Source organism: Dendronephthya gigantea, unplaced genomic scaffold, assembly GCF_004324835.1.
Source record: "Dendronephthya gigantea isolate DGI-Jeju-01 unplaced genomic scaffold, DenGig_1.0 000027F, whole genome shotgun sequence".
In the NCBI taxonomy this organism is placed as follows: Eukaryota; Metazoa; Cnidaria; class Anthozoa; order Malacalcyonacea; family Nephtheidae; genus Dendronephthya; species Dendronephthya gigantea.
In genome coordinates this window covers 1,145,548-1,166,724 of record NW_021163037.1, presented here as the reverse complement: position 1 = coordinate 1,166,724, position 21,177 = coordinate 1,145,548, and the positions used below count along the sequence as shown (strand labels likewise).

Below are 21,177 nucleotides of genomic sequence, written 5' to 3'. Positions count from 1 at the left end.
AAGTCCATGTTATATAGCTGGTTTGTAAATTTGTTATGTACAATATAATATAATGTAATATATTCTGTCATATAGAAATAAATATGTTTTTACCTTACCACTGCACTAGAATTAATTCATTTCGTGGCACCGGGCCATTGTTTAGAAGAGCATTTTATTCTTTTGGTGTACTTATACACCAGATCGGTGCCTATATTACTGAAAGCATATTTACACTAAATAGGCGTAGAAAACCCTTTGGAAGGGTAAGTTTACCCTCGCGGTGTATTTATACACCAGATCGGTGTCCATATTACTGCAAGCACGTATACACTAAATGGGCGTAGAAAAACCTTTGGAGGGGTAAGTTTACCCTCGCGGTGTATTTATACACTAGGTCGGTGTCCATATTGCTGCAAGCACGTTTACACTAAATAGGCGTAGAAAAACCTTGGGAGGGGTAAGTTTACTCTCGCGGTGTATTTATACACGAAGTTGGTGTTCATATTGCTGCAAGCGTTTTTACGCGAAATAGGTGTAGGAAAACCTATAGAGGTGTTAGTTTACGCTAATGGTGTATATTTACGTCGCCATAGTGTACCCATAGCTGCATAAATTCTACCCATGAATAGTGTAAATTAACCCAAAATATAGCGTAAATAAACACCATATTAGTGTTCATATTGCTGCAAGATTTTACACCGATTTCGGTGTTGTGCCAACACTCCGAGATTTACAGTGTAACGAGAAAATCAAATTCAATAATTATTTTATTATTCAAAAAAGAAGATCGCAACTCTGTTAGCTCGCATTTTTGATGTTGAACATTCCCGCTCCTATGACTTACAAACCACATGGAATACGACTTTCTCGTCCACGTTATAACGCAAAAACGTGTATGACTTTACCCGTTGGACATGACGATTTCACACGCGGCTCGAGACGCGGCTATATTAGCGAATAAAGAAGTTCTACTGATTTCTTATAATAATGAGCTTTACTAAGTCCCTTGTTTGTGCTATTCACCCCAGCTTTGGTGGACAACTCAAACTTATTATTAACCTCATCCAATGATTGTTCATTAGTGTCATTGACATTTTACATCTCTGCATTCTCTGGGAGTGGTTCTGACACGAGATGCTATTAATAATAGTTCGCACGATTATTACAATTCCAACGCCGCCACTTACTTCCCTACAAAGTAGTTCGATCCTCCATACTACCAATCAGTTCCTTCGCTAAGCTTCATCGGGCCAATCATCACTTGTTTGTGATCCAGATGCCAATATAGTTTCCAGATCAAATGTCGGATCGATATCAAAACCCGCGGTCATAGCTGCAGAAAAGTAACAAAACATTGTGTCGAATTCATGGTCGATAAATAATTTTTTAAGCTTGCAAACTTCGCCTGCATAATGATGACCTTTGCATATATATACATATTTTTGCATGCATATAATTAATGTACGAATAATATTGTTAATAGTTTGGTATATCTTACTATGCATGTATACGATGTAATTTCATTTTATTAAATGATAAATCATAAAATTAAAACATAAATCATCTTTTCAGTCAATGACCGGGTGTTTGTATCGAGGCTACGGCTAGAACGAGTTTATCGTAGGGTTAAGATCATAGGATTAATTTGGATAAAAAAGTACAAGGTCAAGGATTAAAATCTCAAACATATAAAATAACATGAATAAAAAAATCAAATCATTCAATAGGATGCTTTTAGAGCAAGCATAATCCATGAGTATATATTTACATCAATGACAATACTGCTATAAACAAAAACAATATAGAATTCATGAATACGGTACCTGGGGTCGAGGAAGTTGAAGCACCAGGTTCATAGACATTACTAATATCAAAACCACTGCCATCTGACGTCACAGTGCCTACACCAGCAGCATTGATCTCCGCTTCAATATCGAACGTTGGGTCTAAAAAATATGTTTATAGTTATGAGAACGCGGTAATGAGAAAATGTTAAAGTTATCACCAAAAGGCATATCAATTAAATTCTAATGAGCAAAAACCTTGTTTCATTCATTTGAATTCGGTTTGGCACATTGAAAATTTCGACGCCTGCACGAACAGGCCTTACTCACCTAATGCCGTGTCAAATTCGTAAGCTTCCTCAACATCGAGGCCACCTGGTGAACTTGTTGCACCCCCGGGAAGGGTTTGAAAAATGCCTTCAACATCAGTATTCCTCGTTGTTCCGGAAACACTCGTGCTGACTGCGCCCGGCAGAAATGCCGAATGATCGACATCAGCGAATGAAACAGACGCCGGTTGGAAATCTACTTGAACAGGCGCTGCGGGCATAAGGTGTTCGACACTACCGCTTTGGGAAAATGGAACGCCTGTAAGTATATCATCGGCATCGGCTGTGAAACCCCCCGTGTCGAACGGTACTTGGAACTGAGTGGCAGGAGGTGTATTGTCCATCGCGGGGGGTGGCTCTAGCTTATTATCTTTTGGCGTCTCGATGATGTAATTACTGGCAACTTTTTTAATCTTAAGTTTGATGGGTGGCGGTTTTGTTGGCGGTGGCTGTGGTTGTTGTTCAATACCTTTGCTCGGGGCGGAAATATTCTGGGTTGGGAACGGTTCGTGTTCCTTATCCTGGTGCGTTTGGAAAACGAATGGAAAATTCGAAGCGGAGGGTGAGGGTGTTTGAAGCCTATTCGGCAAGGTGGGTGACGGCGATAAAAGGGGGAGAGCGTAACCTGGGTTGGCTCCAGAGAGTGTGGGTGTAGCATCAGAGCTTGCGATCATCGATGCCAGCAGGTTGTAAGCGCTGGACTGTGGAGGAACTTGTCCAGAATGTATGCCCGGTGTTTCAATATACGTTGAGTCCGTTTCGTCAACATCAACCACCATCGATGTTTCGTTGTTTGCTTGCATATTCCTCGCTTTCTTGAAAATATATTTCATAGTCACTGGAATTGACAGGCACCTAGACAGCAAGAGTGGACGAAATGATTATTCATATATATTATTAACATAATTTTCTTCATTAGGACACGCATGGGGACATGTAATTACAGTCTATACGCACAAAAACGTTAAGAGCATTTAAAATTTACAAAACGTTTTCGACTAAAAAGTGCCACAGAAAATAACTGTTGAATTTAAATAGTAAAAAGGTCCCATAGAAAGATCCCATTGGTCCTATATTGGACCCCATTTCAAGAGGTCCTATTGAATTTTATGTTATCGCAGAACTTCACAGTCGAATTTTTAAATGTTTCTTAATATCTTAAGAATACTTACGTCTTAACACTGAAGAATAGATATTTAAAACGGATAGATATAGAGAGGATAAAATGGTAACGTAAATTCAGCGTGGTTATATATAGTTAAAAGAATTCAGTCTTAGACATAATAAACAGTTTAAATATTAGTTGACGCGCATCTCAACTAAACCGAAGTTTACAATTCACATACATAATATCGTAAAGTTCCCTTCTGAAATAACGTAATTCCTTATACTCACTTCTGTATAACCCTTGAGACGTAACCGCAATCGTAAAAAGCAGTTTTGCGTGGATTGAACCTTACGCCGATATTGAAATCTGGTTTCACTTGAAACTCAACTAGAAAAACATAAATGTCTATATCAGATATAACATCCAAATTAGTTTCAACCATGGATAAAGTCAAATTGTACCTGATGCTAAGCTTGACGTGATAGGTTCTTCAAATGTAATCACGACAACAAATGGATTAGAAGTACTGACATCAAAACACGGGCCATTGTACTCTACTTGACCTACAAATGGAAATTATACAAAGAAATATTTGGATCAAGCTTCATACACCCCCTTGTACGCGTATGTGTCAAAATTCTATGTAATCCCAACCACGCCCTCTAATTTGTTTCCCTGTCTACAAATGTAATTCACTCACCATTATCATGTACGGTTTGTGAAGAAAGAACACTGGTTAGTATATGATTGTACACGAGCTGTTGACGAAGAAGCTAGAAACGAGATATAAAAGCGTCCGTCGTGGATTTACGATGGTCTGATCGTCCACCCATACGCAAAGTAACCAGAATAACAAGTTAATTATCTTACCCGAATTATTTTCACGACATTTTGACAATGTGTGAAAGGAATTCGTGATATAACCACCCCCACATTACTGTTGAGTGACAAACTTCCTTGAAGATCTTTCTCGGAAATACGATAGACGTGTTCTTCTTCAGGAAGTTTCTATATTAATAAAAAATAAACATTTGTATATAGATTATTGCTATGAAATACGTCGCTAAGCTATGTTATGTAACTGGAGCTAACCTGACGATATGCCATTTGTGAGGAATACTGCATATTTCTTTCTTTTAGCCACTACAAAGTTACATTAAAAAAATTTCAAATATTTTAGATGATGCCCGGGCTATAAAGAGCATTAACTTGTGATGTCTCTTGATGCTGAGGAATGTTTAGGTAATATACGTGAAAAGATGCACCACCTCATTCTTCAACGAAAGAAAAAACGTCTGTACCGGAATCACAAATCTTGCCGAGGACATAAGTTGCATTTTTCGTAATCATTTCAGCTTTCCGGAGTGACCGACCGAATTTCCAGTCAGAGAATTCGAATGACCAACCGCTGACTCATCAACCAACAAAATTAGAAATAATATCATGCTGCACCCCACAAACATGGTCGGTATCAAGGTTCAGCTACTTGTTGTCTCAGTCTCTAACAAGTTGCTGTAGCTTGCTAACAACAATGTCTGCGAGATGCAACAAGATATTTTTTCAAACAGGAACAAATTGAACGATTTTAGCCGTATAGATGGTGCTCAACTTCTCAGCAGTAATTATAACTTTCCAACCAAGTTGGAACAACGGACCGACTGACCCAACCTACCCACCTATATAAATACCAACCTGTTGGCCAGCCGGCAAGGCATCACTCGACCGACCAAATGATTAGCTAGACGACAAATTAATTGACAAACATCACACTAACTGACGCAACCTACCTTTTTTATAATCAAACAGTCCAAGTGTGCTCTTGAGTTTTGGACAAACTTCTCTATATATGTAATCAAATATACAACATAAAAAATGCTGACTGATGACTAAAAAATGTGCGTAGTAGAGATGTCTTCAAGAAATATAATGTATACTTTGCACTTAAGGGAGGGCATAAGCATCCCAAAAGACACCTGCCTAATCTAGGATATAAAGGTGCTTTCGGGCGGAATTTTGATATGTTGTCGGCTTAAGCAGGAACGAAACAAGCATTAGTCGAAGTACTAAATATTATTTAAAATGAATTTGCTTCAAAAGGTTAATATTGTTTTAGGTACTCTATCTTCTCTACACGAAATTGTTCTGTGAGATTGGGTCCAGTAATCATTTCATGAATATATACAGTATTAAGGTTATATCAATGAGTTCCAATTACAAGTACCTCCTTTAAAATTTTCCAACATCGAGTGGATCTTCTCCAGTATGGCCGCGGACACAACCAGGGGTTTGTCGAGATGCAGAACAAAGCTGGCTGGTAGTTGCTCGCTATTGGACTCGTTGATGGACAGAAAAGGGTTTCTGAAAATACATTACAAGCTCGTTCTGAAACGTTCGAAAGTTAGAGTTTAAGATATTACATATATTTTACCTTGGACCGTGTTGAAAGCGCGTCAGAACGATAAAAATTATGTCATTTTTTGAAGTCCAAAATATCCAGCAAAACAACATGGTAAGAATTTCTTTTCACGAGTTCACTTCTCATGTAATTAACAAATTACACCAAAGTGTACCTCAAGGTGCAGTCATGGGCCCGATAGTGTTCTTCAAGGTGCAGTCATGGGCCCTAAGCCACATTTTATGTTTCCTTATTAGAATTATTTATTGAAATTGACCAACATTACATAGGTTAAAATATTGACCAACAATATATATAAGTTAACAATAGAAAAATTGACATCTTGAAATTACATGTCATCTAGAATACGTTACCGCTCTTTATAACATCCAAGAATACTTAAGTGGCGATATTGGATATCCAACGAGTTAACTGCGTTGCGTATATCTTACAATCGATGGGTTATAACGAAATTCAAGAAAAACGATGGTACTACATGTAGCTTATTTTTTGAAGCCTGGTAGAAGATATTGTGCGTAGTCAAAAAAAAAATCATTGACATGTCAGGCAGACTATTAACACCCAAAATGCGCATTTACCCTGGTTTGTCGGCAGAGAATTCTCCAGATAAGAGAGAGCTTGTAGGTAAAAGCCTTGGCTTACTCTGTTCGACAGATATTGATAACGAACGGCCAAACTTCGAAAGAACAAAAGCTGAAACGAGGAAAGGCCAAATGTGAAAGAAAGCATATAATGTAAAGATGAGTCTACATTAGAATGCATATTACTGTAATTTTAGATGTCCATATAATATACATACTGTAGCTACACACTCTGTTTGACATACAGTTTTATTACTATACTGTAGTCAAAGTTGTATAATAACGGTTGCCCACCATGCCGTATACAGACAGGCTCGGTGACATCGAAATTTTACCCATGCACATATATTAAAGTCAGAAACACCGCCATATTGCAACGCAAGAATTCTATCATACAAATAAATTTTTTCAGAGTACGACTGTATCTATTGTTGCATTCAAACAAAAGTATATCTACCTCCATGACAGTTTCGATTTTCGACGACAAAATATCTCGCCTTCAAATTTCAATATTAAATTCAGAATATAATCTACTTATTTATAACGTGAACAACTTACAATGCAAATCAAAGTTTTCATTCATTTTAGAAACATTTTCATTGCGTAATTCCAAAGGTGTCGCAAAATATGTAAGGTGCATTAGTTGACCTAAATATCATTTAAAGATAAAATATTATTCAAGGTATAACACTATATTGCGGACACAATAAATGCAACAAGCAGTTTCATATTACGACAGGTATACCTCCTTGTCGTTGGGTAAGAAAACCAACTGGTCCTCCAAGAACATTTTCTTCAAACAATTTTTCACTGGAAGATATAGAATGTTTTTATGATGTGGTGATGGAATTAAGATACAGGAGTATAATAGTAGAAAATAAAGAGTTTACAGGCAAAAAATTGAAAACTAATATTAGAAGATGGAGAAACAAACAATAGGAGATATAGAAGCAGAAGTTGGAAGAAAAACAAATGAAGATCGAGATTTAATAGTAAAAGGTGGAGTACAAATAGTAGAGGATAGAGAAATGATAGTGAAAGATGGAGTAGAAATAGAAGAGGATAGAGAAATGATAGTGAAAGGTGGAGTACAAATAGAAGAGGATAGAGAAATGATAGTGAAAGATGGAGTACAAATAGAAGATAGAAAGATGATAGTGAAAGATGGAATACAAATAGAAGAGGATAGAGAAATGATAGTGAAAGATGGAGTACAAATAGAAGAGGATAGAGAAATGATAGTGAAAGATGGAGTACAAATAGAAGAGGATAGAGAAATTATAGTGAAAGATGGAGTACAAATAGAAGAGGATAGAGAAATTATAGTGAAAGATGGAGTACAAATAGAAGAGGATAGAAAAATGATAGTGAAAGATGGGATACAAATAGAAGAGGATAGAGAAATGATAGTGAAAGATGGAGTACAAATAGAAGAGGATAGAGAAATGATAGTGAAAGATGGAGTACAAATAGAAGAGGATAGAGAAATGTTAGTGAAAGATGGAGTACAAATAGTAAAAGATGGAGTCTGAACTACTATTAAAAGATGAAAAACTAAAGGTAGAAGACAGATACCTAACAGTGAAAGATCAAGTACTAATGGTAAATATATAATTAATGGTGAGAGATCGGGTACTAACAGTATAATATAAAGAGAAAAAAAAGAAAAGAGAAAAGTGGAGCACTAATAGTGGAAGATGAAGAACTAATAGTAAAAAATGAAAACTAACAGTAGAAGATGGAAACCTAACAGTGTAAGCTGGAGTACTAATGGCACATGTGGATGTAGTATTAAAGATGGGATGCTGGTAGTAAATAATAGAGAAATAACAGAGAAGGATGGAGTGCTAATGGTAGAATGTCGAGAATTAATAGTGAAAGATGGAGTGAGTACTAGTAGAGAAAGATGGCAAATAGTAGTAAAAGTAGTAAAAGGAGTACTAATGGTAGCTAGAAGGCGGATAAATAATAGTGATAGTAGAAATGAAGGATTAATAGTAATAGTGAATGACTGAGTAATTAAAGTGAAATATGGAAAACCTGTAATAGTATTTGTTGAACGAATAGCTTTTGTTTATCGCCAAATACTATGTCAAAATCATGATTAAATTACCCGTCAGAGCAAGCAATCTTTTCAAGATCCTTTTCTAAAGAAACTAAAGCCAAGAAAATCTTGCTTTTTTGAAATCTAAAAATCACGAGAAGACAAAGTGAACAAAACCACACCAAACAAGCCTTCGCCAATGCGTAGAGCTATAAATTAACTTACGCATCACCAGTAAGTTGATACAAATTGGCCAATCCTTGCATGTGCTTAAGAAACTCAGTATAATCACGACGCCTGCAAAAGAAAGTATTAACGCTGCTGTAATATACTCTAGGTTGGGTAAAAAACCTATATTACATAATTAATATTATCATATCCGTCGTGAAAAGATTATTTGCAGCGATGTGTTATCGTCCGGTCTTTATTTTTTGTATTGGCATACATTGGTAATTGCTGACTTGTACACCATTGCACACAAGCAATAAAATATTATCGGATCTACCACCTTCAGATGTTCACAACTATTACGATTAAACGGAAACAGCCTTTACGATAGATTTAAATCAACACATGTGCATTTCTAACCTTAAAATCGCTGTTAATGCTGGACAGGTCTGCATAAAGAAAAATATAGGTTCATTAATGGACCATTTCCATTTATAATTCACGGCAAATAACTTACAGCAGTGTTGTAATACACATCTTAATTGCTTAAAAGTAGGGTCCATATCTATAGCGAACCGATACTGTTTAGGGACATGCAGACATTTAAGAAATACAGTTTATCATATAGGTCATATTTGAACTATAAAAATAGCGACTGTTTATATTACTGACTGGCTATCACCTTTAACTTGTTGCACCCACAAATATGAGGAGTTAAATCCTTAACATGCGACATCTTATTTCAAAATTCAAAATGAAAGGCTACATTGAATGTATTTCATGACGTCTTACCGCGGGCTCTAGATCGCCATAATGTTGAACTTTCACCTCCAAAATATTGCCATTTTCCTTTAACTGTACCTGGAAAGTATATTCATTAGGAGGATGAGACGAACATGGAAAAATGTTATATAAATTATATGACCCGAACAATAAAGGTGGATAAAAAAGAGCAATGAATTACAAATTTAGGCGCCAGAAAAATCTAGAAACGTCTGTCTACTTTATCGTCATAGGATATTTCTTTCCAATTAGGTTTAAAGATCACAAATGCCAAAATTTAATTGGGAAAACATATAAAGACATGTATGAATTGTCAAGGAGTTAATTAGTCCAGAATAGGCCACATAAACCTTTTTTCCCAATGACTAGTTACTAGTTACAAAACTGTTAATTTTCCAACTCACTTTGACTGGACACCGCGGAAATTGGTAAAATTGAAAAATACTTAGCCGCAATTCTCAATACTTAGGCTTTAAACTTGATGAGAAAGAAGACTTATAGATACTACACAAAATATGTCTTGCACAAAAAATTTAAAGCTTGCACACGAAAAAAAACCGAATCATCTGAATTAATAACCTTGCATGTGTATACTTTAAGCCTCAATGTGTATGATGACTTGTTAAAAGATTGCATAATGCGTACTCCGAAAAAAACCGAACTTTTTAAAGTTATTCAATAGTTTTCTCTTTGATAGCAATACAGCAATGTGAACCAGTGATCAGATTTTCGGGTTGAAACTGCAAATATACATGTATGATCCATCACTCCTCTTAATTGAATGCGTTCATTTTTTCTTGCAGACAAACGCTTCCAAAAACTATGCATCCAAACCCAGTTCTTAAATTGCTCGAAAAGTTAATGATGGGAAGTGATTTCAGACTTCAAATGTGAAAAAATAGTTTGCAGGGCACTTGGATTGTTTGAGGAATAGGAATTTGACACAAACCGTACCTCCACATAAAACATATCAGAGCTAATAAAACACTCAAGACACGTTGTGCTGACATCGAATTTAAGTCTAAACAAGAAAGTCAATCAACAGCTATAGTTAGCTAAGGCCGTTAGGCTACAAAGGTATTTCGACATTATATCTTACCATCTCTGTCAGTCAGACAAAAATCATCTACGCTATGTACATCCATAAAAACACAGCTAGCTCTTAGATGATGTCAAAATGAGCCGTGTTATTTTAATACCTGGTTTTCAAATCTGCGTCGATACGCGACATTAACATTTTTATTCAAATTATTGCGAATTCCATCTTTATGAGTCATCCCAAAATTATTGTTTTCAAGCGCATTGTCTTCTGTGGTCACAGTTTCTTTGAAAACAATAATTGCCGAATAATCGGAGATAAAGTTGTTTAGTTACAACTTTCGATATTTTCGATATACGAAAAATTGAATATCGATATTTTTGATATATCGATATTTATCGAAAATATTGATATATCGCAAAGTTCTGCCTATTCTCCTGTAAAATGAAATTCGCATGGAATTTCCAACCCATAGCCTCCATCTCTATTTACTCTCTGAAAATTCTTTATTACCTAGCTACTGCCTGATCTTTCTAAATTCTATTCACTATTGTATTCCATGATTTACAATTAAAAATAGACATTTGTCAATTATTTGCGTACCTCTATTTAGCAGCCACCTCTATTAAGCGGCCACAATGCCGATCCCCAAAGGTGGCCGCTTAATAGAGGTTCGACTGTATTACCATATGACATATGGGAAACCCCAACAACGAGTAATACTAATAAAAGTGATGCATTACCCAACTTGTCTTGTAATTAACTCCAAACGATGAATTGTATCTGTTAAATTATTTTCTAGAAAAGACAATTTTTTGACAATTGTTTGAATGTTTTTCAATAAACATGTTATAAATAAACATGTTTAAAAAAGATCTATCTAACATTACAAAACATTTGGTAGGTATACTGTACATAGGTGTAGAGTTTTAATTATTCATCCTTGCAGGTATAAAAGTCCTAGGTAAGGAATCAAGGTTTAAGATATATTTTCCTATTCAAATTTGGAACTGTCTCTATAACATACATCTTTTACAATTTCCTGGTAGATGAGTTTGTAATTGTAAAGCAACAGTTGTGAATGCCATACTGATGAAGATAAATTAAGTGGAGGTGCAGGGAAGCTAACGCTGAAGCTATAAGACCAGCTATAAACCTTATTTGAAGTGGGGTCAGGTAATTACTGATGAGCCCTGATTTTTCACCCTGACCCCTGACAATTAGATAAGATATAGTCATATAGTAAATTTCTGTTACTGTACCTCTTATTACTCCCTGTATTTTGTCAAGGCATTCTGCAATATATGTTTTGATTGGCATTAAATGCTTGACTTGCTGTTGTCGATCCTAGAGTAACAAAGAGTTTATTACAGGGAGTATTGAAGCACTTAATTATGGTTTCAAATCTACAATCCCATTTGTAAAATTATATTCACGGGTGGAAGGGAGAAGGATTCATCATTGCAAATCTCCTAATCAAAGAAAAATTATTTTCAATGACCAACAAAAGAGAATTGGCTCCTCACATTTTCCTTTTACACTTTCACAATATTCTTATATCTTCTTTGCCAAAAAGCTGATTGACCAGTTGTTTATTAAATTTATATATCAATTAAAGTTTGGATACAGACCATGACATAAAAAACACTTTGTTTACATAATAAACTAGCAATTTAAACTAGCTGTCATGTTCTGATACGTGAAGTTTCCTATCCAGTCAAAATATTCCTGTTCAGCCAAAGTGCCCTATTAATTGTTATAAGGAGAATCCAAATGTGCTGAAACCATTAGAACCCATGCAGGGCTGCCTTATCACTAAAAACTTACAACAAATGCTTTAACAGCATGCTTTGAGTTACTCCATGATTTACATTGCTTGCATCTTGAATGTATTCCATTTAACAAACTCTTAAACTTGTTGTGTTCTTGATGAAAATTGTATGGCCCAAAACTGTGGACTGAAAAGTGGAATATAACGTTTGAACTGTTGCTAAACGACTTACATGATTTCAGATGCCACCATTTCAACATATCTGTTTATGACAATATTTAAAATGTGACATCTTTACATGCATTTATTTAAATGTACATGCACCAATTTAAAAATTGTGTAGGACTAATCGCATCATGTAGATAGGTCTTATTTTTTTTAAGAAAAAATTGTCAGCTAGAGTTATGCCCATGTTTGTTTATGCACAAGCTGATCAATGGTATGGTTCAACCCATTGGCTTTTCAAGGTTATAAGTATAAACCAATGAATATTGAACATTGGTCAATGCCATTGACCTATAACCCAAAATAGTTTTATGCACCTGTCAGATTTATGTATATAAGGCCTCAGTTGGTCGTAACAGTATCTTGTAAACAGAAGTATCTTGTAAAATGGGTCTTAGCTAGGAAGTCATGAAATCATTTAGGAATTGAGAAGGTTGGCCCAGAATAATCCCCTAACACCCTCTTCTTTTATGTGGAAAGTGTATATCATGCAACCAAGTCTGAAGATATCATATGCACGGAAGTTGGGTGTCTTCTTTTTGTTAACGTTCCAGTCTTATTATACAGCAATGTGCATTTGTTTATTGGATTATAATCCGTTATAATTATTTTTAAAAAATAGAAATGCTAAAAATTGATGCAGGTATAGTACCGTATAGTACAGGGCTTTATTATAAACTTCTAGTAAGCATTAAATGATAGCATGTATAGTAATTCATTTAACACGAAAGTGCTAATACCTTCTGAAAAATCACTGTCTTTATCAAGTTGCAAGCGTTTTTGATATTCAGTTAGTAATTGCTCCAGTTGTTTACTTCTACTTCCACAATCATCCATATTGTTCTATTAGTTCACGTGTGGGCAGAGCGAATACCCTGGGAACGAGTTTGACCGTTTCATTATTATACTGCATGGTATTTGGATAACGTTTTCCACCTTTTTCCACTTACTTACTGTTAATTGACTTGTTATGACTACATTATTTTTTCGTTTCTGTATTGATAACATTTAAAACGAGTGAAATTAAAAGTTTTAAACCCATGTTACGCCAGTTACACTACGTAAGAAAGAAACACAAAAAGTAACAAAAATACACAGGTCATCAGGCACGTTGTTGTTCTTGCTCGTTTTTGATGAAACAAAGAGAAAATAATTGATACAATGAAATTAAATCCAGAAAAATCAGTGTTATTTACAAGCCATCTTCTTGAAATTCCTGCAAACTATCTTAATAGAGGGCAGCACTTGAGAGGAATTGAAGTGCCAATGCGTTTTGGCGGTGATGGTTGGTATGATAAGCGACTTAAAGCCACCTTTCTATCTTGCTCTTTCGCTTTCCTTTGCTGTCGGCAACTATTTTCTTGTGACAATTTTTTGTCTTTTATCGACAAGCCTTGTTCTTTGAGCTCAGGTAGAGGGAGTGCTGAGGGGAGGGCAGTAAGTAAAGAAGAAAGTAAAAATAGAAGAAAATAAAACACGAAATAATATTATATCTATTATTCTATACTCTTTTATTAAGTTAACGCTTATAATAACTCTAAATAATAATTTAAGAATATAATAAGCTATCCTAGCTAGTTATGATATACAGAGTGTCCTGAAAAAACGGAACCCGCTATACATAATTAATTATGCATTAAAACGATATTGGCATAAAATAATGGGTTAAGCTTGTTTTGCTTAAAGTTCAATGAATGATTGTCAGTAAAGAAGACATTATTATTGTGAATAGTAATTTTAGCGGATACATAATTATTTATGGGAGTTCTGTTTTGTTAGACTTCTGTACACCTTTTAAAAAACGTTTGCCTTTAGAGCATGAGAATTTAGCGTATTCTCTGCTGTGTAATTCACCTTTTGTAAGTGTCATAGTTCTTTTTTCCAAATGCTTTGTCTAACCTTAAGGGTAGTGTAGCAGACGACAACGATGAAACCTCCCAGTATAAACTTCTTGATAAAAATAGCTTATACAGCAAAAATACAGCTACCATTTCAGCTGAACGCTGAACAAAAGTGTTAATCTAGTAAAAAAAAGAAATCCGTTCACCCTATAGCACTGGGATGTTTTGAATAAACGCACAAACAGTCTAATGCCTGGGCGGGAAGCTAAAATATTTTTGATATATGGGCAGCGCTGTTTTTTTATAAAACGGAATTTGACAACTGCTTCTTTTCATGTTGATGATTTTTGTTTGCCGTTACTGAAAAGAAGCAGTTGTCCCTCATTTCAGAGTTCTAAATTAAATAGATTGGGTATGCTAAGAGCAGAAAATATTCCGATAGAATACTCTTAAATTTATTCATTTTATTGTACCTTTAGCCTGTGATAACTTGAAAGTACTAATGTTAATAACGACGAACATGGTAGGGCCAAAAACCAAAGGCAACAACTCTAGAAAAAAAGGTTATATTTTATAAATATGAGAACATAAATTACTAAATATGAGAATATAATGAGAATATTAATACAGGAATTGAAATTAGTACAGAACAAATCCCGTATCTCTCCTTCAAAATTTCAAATCTCAGTATAGAAAATGGACGAGTTGAGCGAGGTGCTTTTTAATGCAAGGCGCAAAGCAACATCAACATTGAACCACAACGAGGGTTACAGGTTGCTTAAGCCCGCCGCTACGCGGACACGGAACTGACGGAATTCGAAGTGAAATAATACTGTCTTCATTTCCACAGTTTTACAACAGGAATAAAAATTATGGATTCCTTTTGGCAAAGAGCTATATACTGTATGTAAAACTAATGAAAACTGGGTTCTTAACAATCCCGGCTGATTTCATGTCACGTACGCCTCGTGGATTTGGTGCATCTTAAGCCCGCCGCAAACGAGTATCTGGGCTAAAGACCTCGCGTGGCTTTTAGCTAAGCAAGTTACTCTCGTGAGCTAACTGCCTCTGTCTAGTGACATGGGCCTTAGTGTAAAATGTTCTCGCTGTAAATTGGCTAGGCATGTTAATTTATCAATCAGACTTACCTTTATCACGCTAGTATAAAAATCCTTTCTTAAGCTACTCCTTTCTTCGCTTAATTTTCCTTTTATATTAAATACCACTACCCCTGCCACTAAACATTTACAAACGCTTAGCAATAATACGTTGTTCCATATCGTCAGGACGAACTGAAAAAACAAACAAACAAAGCCTAAACATGGTTTTCTAAGTCATTGTAGATTCCGTGTTTTTCACTTCTTTTAAGTAAATTTAACATCCGTCCAAGTTGGGAAGCATGAATATTTAATATCAAATAAGTATCATGGTTATACATTTTCAGAATTCACCAGCAAAACCTGCATAATTTACCTCTAGAATTGCAACCGTTCCTACGACTAATTGAATTTGCCGCAATAACCTTGAATCCATCACATTCTTGGATGAACCAAGCATCCAGCCGAATGAGACCTTAACAGACATGTTAAGCATCTTAAATTCGGCAAGGGATTGGAAAACTACAAATGAAAAAAACACTGATGTAAAACATACATAAACTACAGTACTTACTGCGCAGAACTGCGCATGTGGGAACTGGGAAAGTGTGTATTATGAATAGACCTTTCTAATAATGATGTCAAACGCGGGAAGCCTATAGTGTTGAACGAAGTGTGATTGGCTCGATAGTTTTGAAACTGAATTCGTCAAGGAAAATTCCAAAACGTCCACTAAGCTTAGCCAGCCTGTCAAACATTATTTCAGCAGTGCAGGCTACATGTATATACTAGCTGTAAATTGGATATGTTATTCACCTATTGCTACGAAAATTAGATACGTGTATTCCTTTCCGTCCTGAGCAAACCTAAAATAAAACAATGTTTGTGAAAAAGTATTCGGATGTCAAACGAAATATATGCTAAACAGATTTCCGTACGATTCGATTGCAAAATTATCGAAATGTCGACGTAAAAGTAGTTTTCTCGTCAAAGAAGCTAAGTCGTTAGAGAAAGAGTCGTAAAGACGTCAAGTGCGTTAATTAGGATTGCGTTGGTAAAATTTCGTTGGATCGTCGTCGACGTTGGATCGAAAAAGGTAATCATTTTGATTTAGGCATATCTGGACAACTGGTCTTTACAACAAGCAATTAGTAAAATTTCAAATTAATCAATTTTGGCAACGTAGGGAAGGCCCGAGAATTTAGAAATGAGATTTTCTATCAAAAAGATCTCATCGTATGCATGTCTAGACATTTTTGCCAAACTTACCACAGCAGGTTTGTCAACGTAAAAAATGTCGCCAGAGCTTGATAAATAACTCCAACAGACAACTCTTTGATAACCTGGAGAGAAAGGTAGATTAAAATAAAGATACATAACAATCGCTATACTTGTGCAGTTGATGATCATATATTTAAGTTCTATAATTTGAAACTTTTTTGGAAAAACAGTTCAAATTATATAGCTACCTTGAAAAATGGTTCAAATGATATATTACAACAATTACTGCAACAAACCTGGTGCATTGGTCCACCTTTGCAAAGAGTCTGCCATAGTCTATGCCCATATAAGGACCCGGTTATAAAAATAATAAATGTTATGACTTTGTAGAACGATAAGAGACCTGTAAGGATAGAAATTAAAGATGCTGGGATCAGTTGTATCTATTAATACTTTAAATACCTAATACAAAAATTCAACTATTATAAACTTGTGACAATATGTAGTTTGTGACAAAATTAGCCAATGAGAATTGTATATTATAACCGTTCTGGAGTTAGCTATGATTAATGCCACCAGCCCGCAAACAACAACGCTGTCTTGATAGACTTGCCAGTAGCAGTGTGAATAATCAAATACTCTAACTTGATATGAAATATTTTGTGTTGTGTATTTATATCAAAGTCTCAATGAAGGATTTATATTCCATCAGAATTCTCAAGTATGTTAATTTTTCATGAAGGGTTTGCCTTTGATATGCATACACTGAGGTTAATCCAATTTACTTTCCACATGCTTGAATGCTAAACAGTAAATTAGGTTTGGCAATTTTGTCTTTAACTTACAGTTTCCACAAGGGTTGTGATCATAGACTTAATTTCTTACTTACCAGCGTGATCATAGCTAAAGTGGTCTACAGAATTTCCTTGCTTATTCTTGTTCATCAACTGTATTGTGTAGTTAATATCATCAAAAAAGGCCACAGAATTATCACAAGTACTGCTGTCTGCATACAGAACGTGCCAATAATCAATCATTTCCCATGGAACAAATCGGTGCTCTCCACTAATATTTGACATTGCAACTGAAAGAAAAAGAAATACAGTAGCTATATATCTGAATTTGAGTCCTAAAAAATTTGGCTTGCATTTCATTAAAAAAAATTTTGAAATTTACAAGAGAATTCAGCTGCTGCAATCTTCTCCTGACATGATGCAGACTCTTTGACAGTGTTCCATCTTTTTTCAGAGTAAAAATGCAGTTTTCCTTCAGGCACTTGTGATGTATCATGCCTGACAAAACCATCACCTATTAAAGGAAAGGAAAATAATAACAATGGTTAATGTAAAAAAAATGGTAAATTGACAAAATTGTGGATTAGTACAGGTTTACTCGTGTATTCATGATTTAGTAGTATATACAATTATACAAATCATGTGCAGTAAGACCTGTCTGTGTTCCATTTGTGCTAGAGTTGGGAAGAGTTGTATATGATTTGATATTTGAATTGTTTACCATCATTTACAATTCACAATGAACATTTAGTTAAATATTTTGATGTTTTTAAATTCTGCTTGTATAGAAAATAGCATGCTGCTTAAAAGACTGTCTGCCAAAAAAGCACTATGTTGGACAGAGAATATCAGCATATGATAGTGTTTTTTCTGGTATGCATATGCTATCAATAATTAATTCTTTTTTTTGCACCCCCTTTCTAAATTTTCAGCAAATGACAAGGTTATATCACAAGGCCATCTCAGTAGTTTCATTTTGTATTTTCTTACGGTACTTTTTTCTAAACTTTAAATTTGGTTTAAACTTCTAGAAAATTTGCTTCTTGCCTTCTTTTGTTGTACACCTGAGATCATTTTGAGATGTCTTGTGTGTTTTAGTAGAACAAGTTTACAACATGATGTTATTCATTCAGAAATCGGAATCGACAGGGCATTGCATCATTGCATCAGACTACTAATGACCTGATCTTAATAGTGATCTACAACAGTTCATAGTAATAGAGTTATTTACCATGTCCATGATGTGGCAACATATTTGAAGGCAAACATTAATTTAGCTTTCTATAGATATGAAAAATAAAAATCATCACACGTACCATAGAAGCAAAATGATGTAATATACTGTCCTTTGTTAAACCTTGCTTCTTGTGAACTTAGAACTCCTTTGACAGTCTTTCCAAGTGCAAATTGCAGAAAAACACCAGCCAAGACCAGAATTTTCAAGCAAGTTTTCATCGTCACGAGGATGTTGTTTCGTCTAGATTGTAAAAATTGGAGTATTGCGAAGCATTTTGATGTTATATGATGGATTTTGGAAATATTTTGAACGCCATATTGAAAGAGCTATTGTGCATACGTGGCATAACGCTACAAATGGATACAATTTCCTACTTTCGTCGGATGTACCAAATAGTTCCCCTATACCCCAAACCATCCAGCTGTATAAACTATAAAGCATGGTGTTGTATTCTATTTTAGTTATTTTATTTTTATCTTTACAAATCAACTAAATTCGAGCAGCTGATAGGAGATTTGGAACTTGTACAGTAAGAATGATTCTTTTTCATTGTCTTGATATTGAAAGTAACTCATTAACAAAAAATTTGATCTTGGAGAGAAAGTGACTGGTCACCTGTGAACTGTATATAATAAAATATAAAGTTGAAATTTTGCATGCATGCGCAGTAGTGGCCTGAGAACTTATGAATACGTGCCGTCGTGCTGGGGACATCTGCATTTTGGTTTGGACCTTGTGTTGATAACAATTATCGCTACATACTTGTTGATTAAAACTTGTGTTTGTTTTCATATTGAACTGATATACATTACAGCTTGGTATAAATTATTCTTGCCAAAACCAGTACTTGAGCCTTAAGCAACCAAAACTCAAACAGCTATCAGGGCATGCGCTAAAGTGCAGAGAAGTCAATTTAATTTCTAATAGTTTAGTGTTTTGTGTGGGCTCAAGACTCAATAGATCAGTGTTACGCTTTGTTAGTGTTTATAGGAGCACTATCCCTATATCATATGTGAAGTAAAAAAAAACATGTCAGGGCTGTGCAAAGGGGAGGAACTTAGGTAACACTACCTATTATTGAGTTGTGTGAAATATTTGGTGCCTTGGTGGGGAATATTATCTGTAATAGCAATTACGCAGTTGTTACATATGATGTGTCTGGTAAGTGGTAATGAACATCAGTGATATAATAGTTTTGCATTTTTGCTTGTCCGAAATTTAGAATGCTAAACTTTTGACCTATCTTTTTCTATGGTTTAAATTTTCCCTGTATTTCCTTCAAATTTTCATCAAATTTTCATCAATGTTTCATCAAGATATATTATGTTAAGAACCATATAGAATTATTGCTAAGTTAGTGACTTAGTTTACTAATTGGTCCATTCATAGGTACATAGCTGGTTAAAGAGTCGATTATGACTGACACATGTATCAATTCTCAAGAGATCCATAAATCTGGAGAACAATATTACACATGCGAAATTTGCAACCTATCCCTTGATAACGAGGAACAGTTGGTCGCACAACATAAAGCACTTCACGACGAAGGCGGTTTATATAAATGCGACGATTGTGACAAGACATTCCCTTCTGCTAATGCACTCGAGGCACACATGCAACGGAATGTCAAGCTGATGGAAAACTCTCATAAACTGCACAAATGCGACGATTGCAACAAGGCGTTCCACTCACTAAAGGGCTTGACCTGCCATAGAAAAACGCACACAGAGGCGATCTTCGAGTGCGCGTCTTGTAACAAGCTGTTTGCAAATGCAGCCGAGTTACGGGCCCACAGGAGAACGCACGCCTTGCAGGTATGCGATATTTGTGGCAAGTCGTTCGCTGGTTCGTCCGGGCTGATCCGTCACAAACGAACACACACGGGAGAAAAGCCGTTCAAATGTGACGTGTGCGAAAAGGGTTTCGCCCAGTCCATCCACCTCATAGGACATAAGAGAACGCATACGGGAGACAAACCGTACGCTTGCGACGTGTGCACAAAGACGTTCCGCCTTTCGGGCGATCTACTGCATCATAAAAGGATGCATACTGGAGAAAAGAGGTTCAAGTGCGACGAATGTGGCAAGGCGTACTACGTTGCGAACCAGTTGACTCGTCATAAGAGAACGCACACAGGAGACAAACCCTACAGTTGTGGTATCTGCGAGAAGACCTTCACCTATTCGAGTGCGGCTTCAAAACATCGCCGAACACATGAAAAGATTAAAGCTTTCAAGTGCGATGCTTGCGATAGGGCATTTCCAACCGCGGATGGCATGGAACTGCACAAAAAATCGCATGTTGACGCGAATTAGTTGTGAATCTATGCTCACAAACACTGGCATACAGCTAATTCAGTCAACTATAAAGGTTGCATCAACTTTTAACAACTGTTAGCATCATGGGGTTACAGAAGGTTGTAGATACAGGTTGTTTGCAGGTTTATCAAATTAAAGTTAAATGTTGGTTTTATTTGTTATACACTCTATGTATGACTGATATATGTGTACAGAAGCGTCCACCGATGCGTTGGCATTGCTGTTGATATTAATTTGGCTTTCTAAAGTTTTATTTTATGGTTTTGAAAGCGGTCATTTGGAAGGCGTTTGATTGCTTGATACTGATAGGTCAACTCTGCCGCAGGCTTTCCAAAAGAAGTGTTCTCTCAGAAGAAGCCACAGTTGTCTTGTGCTTCCAACCTTTCAGGAATTTAAAATGCTTCCAAACCAAACAGCAGAATTGAGCGAAATATACATG

At 35.6% G+C, this 21,177-nt stretch overlaps 3 protein-coding genes across 3 annotated transcripts; 1 reads left to right on the top strand and 2 right to left on the bottom strand.

Annotated features, from left to right (window-relative positions):
• Positions 1–726: 726 nt before the first annotated feature.
• LOC114523517 (mediator of RNA polymerase II transcription subunit 1-like) lies at positions 727–13,076 on the bottom strand. The gene is made up of 22 exons (XM_028544472.1): positions 12,971–13,076; positions 12,062–12,192; positions 11,497–11,581; positions 10,978–11,032; positions 10,150–10,216; positions 9,205–9,273; positions 8,833–8,861; positions 8,470–8,541; positions 8,314–8,388; positions 6,946–7,010; positions 6,759–6,848; positions 6,198–6,312; positions 5,425–5,561; positions 4,991–5,043; positions 4,296–4,346; positions 4,074–4,211; positions 3,904–3,976; positions 3,665–3,766; positions 3,491–3,590; positions 2,097–2,950; positions 1,806–1,928; positions 727–1,315 (listed from the first exon to the last, which is right to left on the bottom strand). The coding sequence occupies exons 1-22, from the start codon at positions 13,065–13,067 to the stop codon at positions 1,218–1,220; spliced, it is 2,679 nt and encodes an 892-aa protein (XP_028400273.1). The 5' UTR covers positions 13,068–13,076; the 3' UTR covers positions 727–1,217.
• Positions 13,077–13,742: 666 nt separating this feature from the next.
• On the bottom strand, positions 13,743–18,763 carry LOC114523414 (integral membrane protein GPR180-like). Its single transcript, XM_028544318.1, has 10 exons — positions 18,500–18,763; positions 17,566–17,697; positions 17,279–17,473; positions 16,686–16,792; positions 16,438–16,511; positions 15,985–16,034; positions 15,545–15,690; positions 15,220–15,363; positions 14,545–14,622; positions 13,743–14,251 (listed from the first exon to the last, which is right to left on the bottom strand). Exons 1-10 carry the CDS (start codon positions 18,636–18,638, stop codon positions 14,081–14,083), a joined length of 1,236 nt encoding a protein of 411 aa, XP_028400119.1. The 5' UTR covers positions 18,639–18,763; the 3' UTR covers positions 13,743–14,080.
• Positions 18,764–18,866: 103 nt separating this feature from the next.
• LOC114523497 (gastrula zinc finger protein XlCGF17.1-like) lies at positions 18,867–21,172 on the top strand. The gene is made up of 2 exons (XM_028544441.1): positions 18,867–18,949; positions 19,810–21,172. Exon 2 carries the CDS (start codon positions 19,836–19,838, stop codon positions 20,733–20,735), a length of 900 nt encoding a protein of 299 aa, XP_028400242.1. The 5' UTR covers positions 18,867–18,949; positions 19,810–19,835; the 3' UTR covers positions 20,736–21,172.
• Positions 21,173–21,177: the final 5 nt, after the last annotated feature.